Here is a 12,726-nt window from a genome sequence, read left to right as displayed (position 1 = left end):
AGGTCCTGGCAGGAAGTCTCATCCGGGGCGACAATCGATGTTCGGTGGCGAGTGGGTCCACATCCAATCAAGATATCTCCCTCAGATGGAATATCAGTGGAAGGAGGGAAGAACAAAAAAATCAGATCCTAGGGTTGCCACCTCATCCCTTTAAACCCGAACACATTAAAGGGATGAGGTAGCAACCCTAGGATCTGATTTTTTGTTCTTCCCTCCTTCCACCTATGGGACCTCGCTGAGCCTCAGTCTCTTTTCATATACTGATATTCCATCTGAGGGAGATATCTTGATTGGCTGTGGACCCACACGCCACCGAACATCGATTGTCGCCCCCGGATGAGACTTCCTGCCAGGACCTCTTCAAGCAGACACCCCCGGGATCGGAGGATCCCTCAAGCCCGTATGACACTCCACCGTACAGTGACTGTGTCCATCCCCTCTGGTAAGGGTACTTATTTCTATTGTTTGCTGTGTTGATTTGGATCCTTGGAAGATTTGGGTGTAAAGTATCTCCCCATATACACAGAGCTTGCCCACAAACCCCAAGTTCCTGTGGACTTATATAAGATTCACTACACCTTTATGGACTTTTTTCCTTATGTGTCTAATTTCACCATACTTTTTGCTCATTTGGCATAAGTTTTGTATTTCAGCACCCTGCCACATATGCACGTTTAAGATGTATAAGCACATTTTTTAGCGCTGCATGTGTTCTATATAATTTTTGTTTCTACATTGCTTACCACATTGTTACATTCTGGCAGCTATCTCCTGCACCACATTTTTTTGTATTAGCGCAATTATTGATTCGTTATAAATAATTAAAAAGGACAGTGTCATTTTTTTTAATTAAATAATAAAATATTAAATTAATAAATATTAATTAAATAAAATTAAAACATTTAATAAATTATAACTAAAAAAAAATGTAAAGCACTACCATGCTCACTCACACATGGGAGCGCTCATGTAGGTCCCGCAAGCATATATCAACGGCGATCGCACCAAGCGCAATACTTCTAGCACCAGACCTCCCGTGTAACGCTGAAATGGTAACCTGTAAAAGTTTTTAAATTGTCACCTATGGAAATTTTTAGGTACCGTAGTTTGTCACCCTTCCACAGGCGTGTGCAATTTTAAAGAGTGACATAACATCATCTTTTATATTTTACCAAAAAAATTGGATATTATGTTGTGTTTGTATGCAATAAAATTCATCAAAGTATATATTTTTTTTTTCTAAAAATCTGCACAAATATCGTGCGACTTAAAAAATTGGAACACCCACCATTTTATTTTCCAGGGTCTCTACTTTCAAAAAATATAATGTTTAGGGGTTCTAAATAATTTTGTTAGCAAAAAAAAAAAAATGCTGATTTTCACATGTATTAAAGAAGTGTCAGAATTGGCTGAGTTTGCATTGTTCTGTTTGTTTATGGGTGGGGCCGTTGATTTTTTTTTTTTTCCAATTGTCTTTCAGCTGTGTTTTGTGACATTTACATCTCCTTTGTGCTCTCATTGGCCACATTCTTAGCCTTGTTCTGTGGAGGAACCTCCCTCACTGGATAAATGGTTTTGGAGAATAAGGAACCTTTGTTCATTCTCTCTCTTCTATCAGCGATGGCGTCCTCAGACCTGAGTGCGGAGCTGTACTGTACCGTCTGCCTGAACATTTATACGGATCCTGTCATGTTGAATTGTGGACACAACTTCTGCCGGGTCTGCATTGATCGTGTGTTTGATACACAGGAGGAGTCTGAAGGTTATTCCTGTCCTCAGTGCAGGGAAGAGTTCCAGGAGAGACCTTCACCCCCCAGAAATATCACTCTGCGTAACATCACTCAGCATTTCCTGTCTGCTCCACCAGAACCAGAGAAGACCGGCATCTCCTGTACTTACTGTATTCACTCCCCCGTACCTGCTCTGAAATCCTGCCTACTTTGTGAAGCTTCTCTATGTAATGACCATCTGAGAGTCCACAGCAAGTCACCAGAACACGTCTTATGTGACCCCACCACCACCCCGGAGAACAGGAAATGCTCCGTCCATAAGAAGATCCTGGAGTATTACTGCACCAAGGACTCTGCTGCTATCTGTGCCTCCTGTGCTTTAACTGGAGAACATCGAGGACACCAGGTAGAGACATTGAAAGAGGCCTTTATAAAGAAGAAGAAGAAACTGACTAATAATCTGGAGAAACTGATTACTAAGAGAGAGAAGACAGACGAAAGAGTCCGGAATCTGCAGGAATACAGGAGAAGAGCACAAAGAGAACTAGAGAGAGTAACTGCCCTGTTCGGAGACATCATGAGACATGTGGAAGACCTGGAGAAGAAAGTCCTGAGTAAGATCTCCATGGCAGAGGACATCTTGCATCTAGTCAATGATCTGATACAGCAGTTGGAGTTAAAGAATGAGGAGCTGTCCAGGAAGCTGCATCCCTTACAGGAGCTGTGGCCCATGATGGATCCATTGACCGTCCTACAGATATCAGACACAGGTGACTTGTGTGATACTGAGGATGGTGAAGATGAGTACATAGACATGCATGATAAACTCCTTCATGATGTAAGGGATCTGGATGGGGCCTCACATATGATCGGCACAGATTTTACGGATATAATAACTGGTGTAACTGGGGGGATCATTATACAGAAAGCTGTAGACATTTTATTGGATGAGGACACGGCTCATACTGATCTATGTATCTCATATGACAAGAAGACTGCAACCAAGGCAGGTCCATACCAGCCTCTCCTATATTCTGAGGAGAGATTTATGGATTATAATCAAGTTTTAGGCAGTCGGAGCTTCTCCTCAGGGAGACATTACTGGGAAGTAGATCTCCAGAAATCCAATAACTGGATTATTGGGATGTGTTATGCCAGTATAGACAGGGATGGTGGAGACTCCTTGATTGGAAGGAATGACGTGTCCTGGGGTTTGGACAGGAAGGGTTCAAAATATAAAGCAGTACATGATAAAAATGAGACTGTGCTCCATGATATTGTTCCTGGTAAGCGAGTCCGGGTATGTCTGGATTATGAGGCTGGACAGATCTCCTTCTATATGGGTGCCCCCCTCCGCCACCTCCACACCTTCACAGCCACCTTCACTGAGCCCCTCTATGCTGTGTTGGGTGTATGGCATTCATATATATCATTGGTTTGAAGGGGGATGTGATAATCTGTCTAGACACCAATGACATTATTCTGAATTGGGGAATTTTAGGAATGTACAATTTTAACAAGCGTAATTATGATTGTTATTGTCATTAGTACTATCATTATTGGTAATAATAGTAATTAGTAATATTATTATTATTACTACTATTATTATCATTATTACTATTATGCTATTATTTTTTCGATTATTTTGTTAATTTACTGATTTTTTAAAAAATATATATAATCCAGTTTATGATTTAAAAAAATCATAAAGGCATGGTATGGTTCAATATATATACACATACCAGTTTCAAGAGTTTTTACCCATTTTTTTTCTCATCCTCATTAGATTAACAGGTCACCCACAATGCATCATTTCAATAATAGTAATGATGATGATGATTATTATTAATAATAATATTATGCTATTATTTTTTTCTATTTTTTTTATTTACTTATTTAAAAAAAGAAAATTAAATCTGTTTTATGATTGTACAATAAGATTGTATAAGATATGGTTCAATATATACACATACTAGTTTTGAGAGTCTTTACCCAAATTTTCTCATTAGGTCACCATATCACCCACAATGTATCATTTCAATAATAGCAATGCTGATGATTATTATTATTATTATTATTATACTGTATACTTTTTATGAGCTCTAACTAAGCAAATGGCGAAATGCATTGACACATGAAGATTTACCATACCAGTATTTAATTCTTGGTGTATGATTATGCACAGTGTACTCTTCTACTCAACTACTGGTTGTGTTTGTTTGCTGTTTTTTTTACTCATTTAGAGACATACATCTTGTACATGTTATATGATCTTTTTTAACAATTATTTCCAAATAAAACTATTTTTATAATACATCAAGCTCCTTTTCTGGCCTGTACAGTCCAATATCCACTTTATTCCTTTTTTCTTTATATTATTATATAGTTTGTTTTTTAGTTTCTCTGTTTTATGATTACAAAAATCATAATGTAAGGCATGGTTCAATATATACATATCCCAGTTTTAGCCCAATTTTTATTTCTCATTAGGTTACCGTATCACTCACAATGCATCATTTCAATAATAGCAGTTATTATTATTATGCTATTATTTTTTTTATTTACTTCTTATGTTTTTAATTTAAATCCATTTTACAATTGTACAATCAAATTATATAAAGGTATGGTTCAATATATGCACATACCAGTTTCGAGAGTTTTTACCCAATTTTCTTTTTTCATGCTCATTAGGTTACCATATCACCCACAATGCATCATTTCAATAATAGTGATGATGATGAATTATTATGTTTTTTTTATAATTCATCTTTTATTTAACATTTCTCTCTCATTACAATTGACATTTACATATATATATATTGTTAACTTAATCAAAGGAGAAATAAAATGTATTAAAAAATTTCCATTCTTTTACTCTCCTAAAAATTAGTAAAAAAAAAAAAAAAAAAGAGAGAGAAAAATGAAAAAAATAAATTAATAGAGAAGTGTGGTAAAGAATGAGTAACTTACTTGAGTGAAATCTTTCAGTGTTTGTGCTCTATGTGTATTATTAACCTAGTAAGTGTTAAAAACAACTCTTTTCTCTTTCCTTTCTTTTTTTAAATTTAAAAATTGAGAAAAAAAAGGAAGTGCGGTTAAAAAATGAGCAACTTACTTGAGTAAAATCTTTCAGTATTTGTGCTCTATGTGTGTTATTGACCTAGTAAAAAAAAAAATTTGGTGGAACATAAAAAAGTACAGTAAAAAGTGAATAGTTTAGTTGAGTGAAATCTTCCAGGGCTTATGCCCTATGTGTATTATTGACCTTATAAGTGTTTAGAAAAAAAAGGGGGGGGGAAACAGATGTTATATAGGGAACCACCTTCCACAATCAGCATATGCCATTTAATCACATACTTAATTTAACAGTCTTTATTCTTAAAAATGTTGTGGATCGTTCCTCATTTATCTTCCTACTATCCGATTTCCCTTAAGAGTTATCTAAGCTTTCGGCAATATCTTCTAATTCCTTTTATCTCCATCTAACTCCTGAGCATGATTTTTCCATCTTGCCCATATTTTTTCTAATTTCTCCTGTTGGTTTCTGGTCTGATAAAGCCACCTTTCCGCCTCCATTATTTCATCCACTTCCCTTTTCCATTCTCCTAGTGTAGGGCATGTAGCCTGTTTCCGGTATCTGGGTACCAGCCTCTTTGCTGCGTTTAATAAACATGGTATTACACAATTTTTATAGGATTTTATAGCTCCCATAGTCCCATGAAACAAGAAGTGTACTGGTGTTGGTTCTATAAAACTTATTTGACACTCTCTTGATCCATGGGGCTATTTCTTCCCAGAATACCCTAATCTTGGGGCAGAACCACCAAATATGTGAGGAACGAGTGTGTCAACAATTTGTAACTCGTTTCCTGTAGCTTTGTGTTCATAGAGCATTTTTTATGCGCTAATATGCAAGCATACCTCCATTGTTTCTCCGATATTACTTCTTTTAATTCCTCCGACCACCTTCTCCTGTGTTCATCCGCATCCATGATCTTAGGGTGTTGCAGCCATGAATAGGCAATTGAAGTGGCCTTGTCAAGTGGGGTTTTGCTATGGCAAATCGACTCCAGGTCAGTCAGGGGCCTACAGAGGTCTTGAGGATTTCTGAATTTGCCTAGGTAGCTTCGTATCTGGAGATATGTCCAATGACGCATGTGGGGTAGGTTACTCTCCAACTTAATAGATGACCAGTCCTTAAATTTATCTCCATGAAAGCAGTCAGCTGCAAGTAGAGAGGCGTTGTCCATAAAGGGTTGTAGTGTTGAGTTTTGCTCACCCGGGATGAAGTCAGGGTTGTCTTTCAGTGGTGTCAGTGGGCTGGGAAGTGTGGTGATATCCTTTTGTTTGGCTAGGATATTTAATATCCCCAAAGTATTGCCAGCGAGAGGGTGCCTGCGTAAGCCAAGTGGATAGCGGTTCCATGGGATCCATGGTGAGTATTTAAGCGGAATCGGACATAAGTCTGCTTCCAACTATACCCAATCCTTCATGTGTTCGTGGCGATGCCAAGGTTAGATGGCGATGGCAAAGTTCGGTAGGCCAACCCCACCTAGTTCTTTGGGTTTTGTCAGTTTAGCCAGTTTAATTCTAGGTTTCTTGTGGTTCCAGAGGAATCTCAAAATAATGGAGTTCAGTGCCTTAAAAAATTTTGGGGGATCCTTACTGGCAGTGTGTGCATAAGATAAAGGAATCTGGGCAAAATTACCATCTTGATGATTGCTGCACGGCCAAACCATGAGAAGAAACCCAAGTTCCAATTTTTAAGATTCCTCTCACAACTCTTAAGGAGGGGGGGGGGGGGTAGTTCTTCTCAAAAGTGGATTGTGGTTGTGGTGTTAGCCATGTCCCCAACTATTTGAGTGCAGAGATTTCCCACCTAAATGTCGAGTTGGCTTTAGTCTGCGCGAGAGTTCTATCTGGGAGAGAGATATTTAAAGCCTCAGATTTCGTATAGTTAATCTTTAGATTTGACAAGTAACCGTAGTGTGAAAATTCCTTTAGTAGGTTAGGAAGGGATATTAATGGATTAGTCAGGAAAAATAAAAGATTGTCAGCGTAAGCCGCTACCTTGAACTCCCTGTCCTGCACTCGGAATCCATTGATTGTCTTATTTGATTGGATCGTTCTAATAAAAGGTTCCAACGGGAGAATGAATAGTAAGGGCGATAGAGGGGAACCCTGTCTAGTTCGCTGCAATTTTTTATGTCACGCAGTATTTACGCAGCGGTTTTTCAAAACATTTTTTTTTTTATAAGAAATATAATATTATATTTTAATGCGAAAAACAAAATATATAACCCAATTTTTTGATAAGATATAAAAGATGATGTTACACCGAGTAAATAGATACCTAACATGTCACTCTTTAAAATCGCGCTCTTGCTAGTGGAATGGCGACAAGCTATGATACGTAAAAATCTCCATAGGTGATGCTTTAAAATTTTTTACAGTTAGAATTATTCCTCTCTCTCGCATTTGCATTGTTACATTACATGTGTGGTGCGAACACTGTTTTACATATGTGTGTGTGACTTTTGTATGCATTGGCTTCTGCGCACAAGCACGGAGGGATGGGGGCGCTTTATTTATTTTTCATTTATTTTATTTTTTTTCCATTTTATTTTTACACTGTCCCTTTTATTTATTTTTTGGATCGATTTTAATCCTCTCACAAGGAATGTAAGCATCCCTTGTGATAGAAATAAGGGATGACAGGTCCTCTTTATGGAGACCCCAAATCTCTCCTCTACTTTTGAACGCATCAGATTTTTTTAAAAAATGGATTTTGTGCTTAAAAAAAAAAAATAGTTCACCCTAGGCTGGAGGTGACGACATGACGTCACTCCAGTCCTCTTAGATCATAGAGGTGGGGAGAGACAGTCTGGTCTCTCCTCACCTCTATGGTCAGCCGTGTGAACTGTCAGATCATTTTCCCGGCTCGCTGGTAAGAACAGTAAGCCCAAGAAACACCAGCGAGCGGCCGGAGTGGGGCACCCCTCCTGCTGTTTCTAAAAGCGATCCAGTGACTTGGATCATTTTTATAAGAAAGAGAATTGCCAGCTGAAAAAAAATTGGGGTTATGGCTGATAGCTTCAGCCATAACCCCAGTAAACCACTTCAAAGTCGCAACGTATACACTATTTTGTCAAAAGTATTGGAACGCCTGCCTTTACACACACATAAACTTTAATGGCATCCCAGTCTTAGTCCGTAGGGTTCAATATTGAGTTGGCCCACCCTTTTGCAGCTAGAACAGCTTCAACTCTTCTGGGAAGGCCGTCCACAAGGTTTAGGAGTGTGTCTATGGGAATGTTTGACCATTCTTCTAGAAGCGCATTTGTGAGGTAAGGCATGTTGATGTTGGATGAGAAGGCCTAGCTCACAGTCTCCGCTCTAATTCATCCCAAAGGTGTTCTATCGGGTTGAGGTCAGGACTCTGTGCAGGCCGGTCAAGTTCCTCCACCCCAAACTCCATCATCCAGGTCTTTATGGAACTTGCTTTGTGCACTGGTCCAAATCATTTGATGGAGGGGGGGATTATGGTGTGGAGTTGTTTTTCAGGGGTTGGACTTGGCCCCTTAGTTCCAGTGAAGGGAACTCTTAAGGCGTCAGCGTACCAAGACATTTTGGACAATTTCATGCTCCCAACTTTGTGGGAACAGTTTGGGTATGATCCCTTCCTGTTCCAACATGACTGAGCACCAGTGCACAAAGCAAGGTCCATAAAGACATAGATGAGCGAGTTTGGGGTGGAGAAACTTGACTGGCCTGCACAGAGTCCTGACCTCAACCCTTTGTGATGAATTAGAGTGGAGACTGCGAGGCAGGCCTTCTCGTCCAACTTCAGTGCCTGGCCTCACAAATGCGCTTCTGGAAGAATGGTCAAACATTCCCATAGACACACTCCTAAACCTTGTGGACGGCCTTCCCAGAAGAGTTAAAGCCGGTATAGCTGCAAAGGGTGGGCCAACTCAATATTGAACCCTACGGACTAAGATTGGAGAGAGAGAGAGAGAGAGAGAGAGAGAGAGAGAATACTTTAATACTTTTTTCGGCAGTTGCAGCCAATTGGCTGCAGCTGCTGATCAACAACAAAAGTTTTCCAACATTCCTATTTGACAAAGGTGGGCAGCAGATCAGCGTAATCCACAATACGGTCTGTGATCAAGCCAAGCAGCAATCTGAGAAGGTAGTTTGTGTTCCGGGCCAGGGTCAGTACCAGGAGAATCCAAAGACTTGGCTGAATGGGTAGGGACAACGAGCCAAGACAGGGTAGGGGGCAAGGTAGCTAGATACTATCACAAGCCCAGAGCCCTGATTCTCCAACAGAGCACAGCAGCCAATCAGGGCAGAGGAGATGGAACAAGCACCACTACACTACCACTAGAATGGGGAAAAAAGAACTAAATTGTACATTTACCCCATCACAAATAAAAAAATGAATAGAAGTAACACATTCCTCGTCCGTAAGCTCGTCTATCCAGGAAATGTCATATAAGTTCTGGACTAGATGGTACAGAACTCCGGAGCGATTAGCACAGATATACCCAACTGCAGATAATCGCTGCTGGAGGGGATGTAAAGACAAGGGTACGTTCCTCACATATTTGGTGGTCCTGCCCCAAGATTAGGGTATTCTGGGAAGAAATAGCCCCATGGATCAAGAGAGTGTCAAATAAGTTTTCTAGAACCAACACCAGTACACTTCTTGTTTCATGGCACTATGGGAGCTATAAAATCCTATAAAAATAGTGTAATACCACGTTTATTAAATGCAACAAAGAGGCTGGAACCCAGATACCGGAAACAGGCTACATGCCCAACACTAGGAGAATGGAAAAGGGAAGTGGATGAAATAATGGAGGCGGAAAGGTTTATGAGACCAGAAACCACCAGGAGAAATTTGAAAAAATATGGGCAAGATGGAAAAATCATCCTTAAGGAGTTAGATGGAGATAAAAGGAATTAGAAGATATTGCCGAAAGCTTAGATAACTCTTAAGGGAAATCGGATAGTAGGAAGATAAATGAGGAACGATCCACAACATTTTTAAGAATAAAGACTGTTAAATGAAGTATGTGATTAAATGGTATATTCTGATTGTGGAAGGTGGTTCCCTCCATAACATCTGTTTTCCCCCCCTCTATCCCTCCCCATTTTTTTTTTATTTTTTTTCTCTAAACACTTATTAGGTCAATAATACACATAGGGCAGAAGCACTGGAAGATTTCACTCAACTAAACTATTCACTTTTTACTGTACTTTTTTATGTTCCACCAAAATATTTTTTTTTCTTTACTAGGTCAATAACACACATAGAGCACAAATACTGAAATATTTCACTCAAGTAAGTTTCTCACTTTTTACCGCACTTCCTTTTTTTTTCTCTATTTTTAAATTTAAAAAAGAAAAAGGAAAGAGAAAAGAGTTTTTTTTTTTTAAACTTACTAGGTTAATAACACACATAGAGCACAAACACTGAAAGATTTCACTCAAGTAAGTTACTCATTTTTTACCGCACTTCTCTATTTTTTTTTTTTTTTTTCATTTTTTTCTCTTTTTTTTTTTTTTTTTTTTTACTAATTTTTAGGAGAGTAAAAGAAAGGACATTTTTTTCTCCTTTGATTAGGTTAACAATATATTTAGGGCACAAACACTGAACGATCTCACTTCACCTTCTACAGCATCCTATATAATTTTTTTTCCCTCTCTCTTTTCTCTTCCTCCTTTTTCTTCCCCTTTTCTCCCTATGTATGTGGAGGGGTGGTGTTGAGGGAGCCACCTCATGTCATCGGTATGTTTATATAAGTTATGATATTTCTCTTTTTTTTTCTTTTTTTTTTCCCTTTGTGGATATGCTATGTAAATGTCAATTGTAAAGAGAGAGAAATGTTCAATAAAAGATGAATTATAAAAAAAAAAAAAAAAAAAAAAATTCATCATTATCATCACTATTATTGAAATGATGCATTGTGGGTGACATGGTAACCTAATGAGCATGAAAAAAGAAAATTGGGTAAAAACTCTCGAAACTGTTATGTGTATATATTGAACTATACCTTTATATAATCTGATTGTACAATTGTAAAGTGGATTTCATTTTTTTTTTTTAAAAGAAGTAAAAAAAAAAACAATAGCATAATAGTAATAACCGCTATTATTGAAATGATGCATTGTGGGTGATATGGTAACCTTATGAGAATGAGAAATAAAAATTGGGCAAAAACTCTCAAAACTGGTATGTGTATATATTGAACAATACATTATGATTTTTTTTAATCATAAAACGGAGAAACAAAAAAACAAACTATATGATAATATAAAGAAAAAAGGAACAAAGTGGATATTGGACTGTACAGGCCAGAAAAGGAGCTTGATGTATTATAAAAATACGGTTTTATTTGGAAATAATTGTTAAAAAGATCATACCACATGTACAAGATGTATGTCTCTAAATGAGTAAAAAAACAGCAAACACAACCAGTACTTGCAGAGTACACTGTGCATAATCATACACCAAGAATTAAATACTGGTATGGTAAATCTTCATGTGTCAATGCATTTCGCCATTTGCTTAGTTAGAGCTCATAAAAAGTATACAGTATAATAATAATAATAATAATAATCAGCATTGCTATTATTGAAATGATACATTGTGGGTGATATGGTGACCTAATGAGAATGAGAAAATTTGGGTAAAGACTCTCAAAACTAGTATGTGTATATATTGAACCATATCTTATACAATCTTTTTGTACAATCGAAAAACAGATTTAATTTTCTTTTTTTAAATAAGTAAATAAAAAAATTGAAAAAAATAATAGCATAATATTATTATTAATAATAATCATCATCATCATTACTATTATTGAAATGATGCATTGTGGGTGACCTGGTAATCTAATGAGGATGAGAAAAAAAATGGGTAAAAACTCTTGAAACTGGTATGTGTATATATATTGAACCATACCATGCTTTATGATTTTTGAAATCATAAAATGGATTACCGTATATACTCGAGTATAAGTCGATCCGAGTATAAGTCGAGGCCCTAATTTATCACAAAAAAATGGGAAAAACTTATTGACCCGAGTATAAGAAGAGGGTGAGAAATGCACAGCTATTGTAAGTGGAAAAGAGGGTCAACAATGCCCATTTGCAGCCTCACTGTGCCCATTTGCAGCCATAGGTCCCCCGAACTTCAAACTCGGTAGTTAAGGGTTCCTAGATGCCCCCTAGCTGCAGCCAAAATTTGGGGTCTCTGAACCCAAATGGTCCCAAAATGACATTGCTGCAGATGGACACAGTTGACTGACTTTGGGGCCCCGTATCTCGGGGCCACTTAGTGCTAAGAACCCTAAATTTGGTGTGCAAACCCAGTGAAACTAGCACCATACAATTTCCAAAGCTGGGGTTTCTAGTACCAAGTGGCCCCGAGATACAGGGCCCCAAAAATCAGTTCAGAAAATGTCAAGCACTTTTCTGCAGCAGAGAATGACATTTTCCAAACCGATTTTGGGGCCCCATATCCCGGGGCCACTTGGAGCTAGGAACCTCAGGATATGTTGTGGTACCAGTTCCACTGGGTTTGCACACCAAATTTGGGGTTCCTAGCACCAAGTGGCCCTGAGATACGGGGCCCCAAAGTCGGTTCAGAAAATGAATTTTTTTGCTGCAGAAAAGTGCTTGACTCGAGTATAAGTCAAGGGGGGCACTTTCAGCACAAAAAAATGTGCTGAAAAACTCGACTTATACTCCAGTATATACGGTATATATATTTTTGAAAAATCAGTAAATTAACAAATTCATAGAAAAAATAATAGCATAATAGTAATAATGATAATAATAGTAGTAGTAATAATAATATTACTAATTACTATTATTACCAATAATGATAGTACTAATGACAATAACAATCATAATCACGTTTGTTAAAATTGTACATTCCTAATATCCCCCCATTCAGAATAATGTCATTGGTGTCTAGACAGAT

At 37.8% G+C, this 12,726-nt stretch overlaps 1 protein-coding gene across 1 annotated transcript; it reads left to right on the top strand.

Annotated features, from left to right (window-relative positions):
• Positions 1–593: 593 nt before the first annotated feature.
• On the top strand, positions 594–4,450 carry LOC141138966 (E3 ubiquitin/ISG15 ligase TRIM25-like). Its single transcript, XM_073624703.1, has one exon. The coding sequence runs from the start codon at positions 1,570–1,572 to the stop codon at positions 3,169–3,171; it is 1,602 nt and encodes a 533-aa protein (XP_073480804.1). The 5' UTR covers positions 594–1,569; the 3' UTR covers positions 3,172–4,450.
• The last annotated feature ends 8,276 nt before the right edge of the window (positions 4,451–12,726 follow it).

The sequence above is a fragment of the Aquarana catesbeiana genome, linkage group LG04 (genome assembly GCF_042186555.1).
Source record: "Aquarana catesbeiana isolate 2022-GZ linkage group LG04, ASM4218655v1, whole genome shotgun sequence".
In the NCBI taxonomy this organism is placed as follows: domain Eukaryota; kingdom Metazoa; phylum Chordata; class Amphibia; order Anura; family Ranidae; genus Aquarana; species Aquarana catesbeiana.
The sequence above is the reverse complement of the archived record's forward strand: the minus strand, read 5'-3'. Positions and strand labels throughout refer to the sequence as shown.

Bases quoted from the DNA above. Each gene is read 5' to 3' on its own strand.
- LOC141138966 (XM_073624703.1), top strand. From the start codon at position 1,570: ATGGTTTTGGAGAATAAGGAACCTTTGTTCATTCTCTCTCTTCTATCA.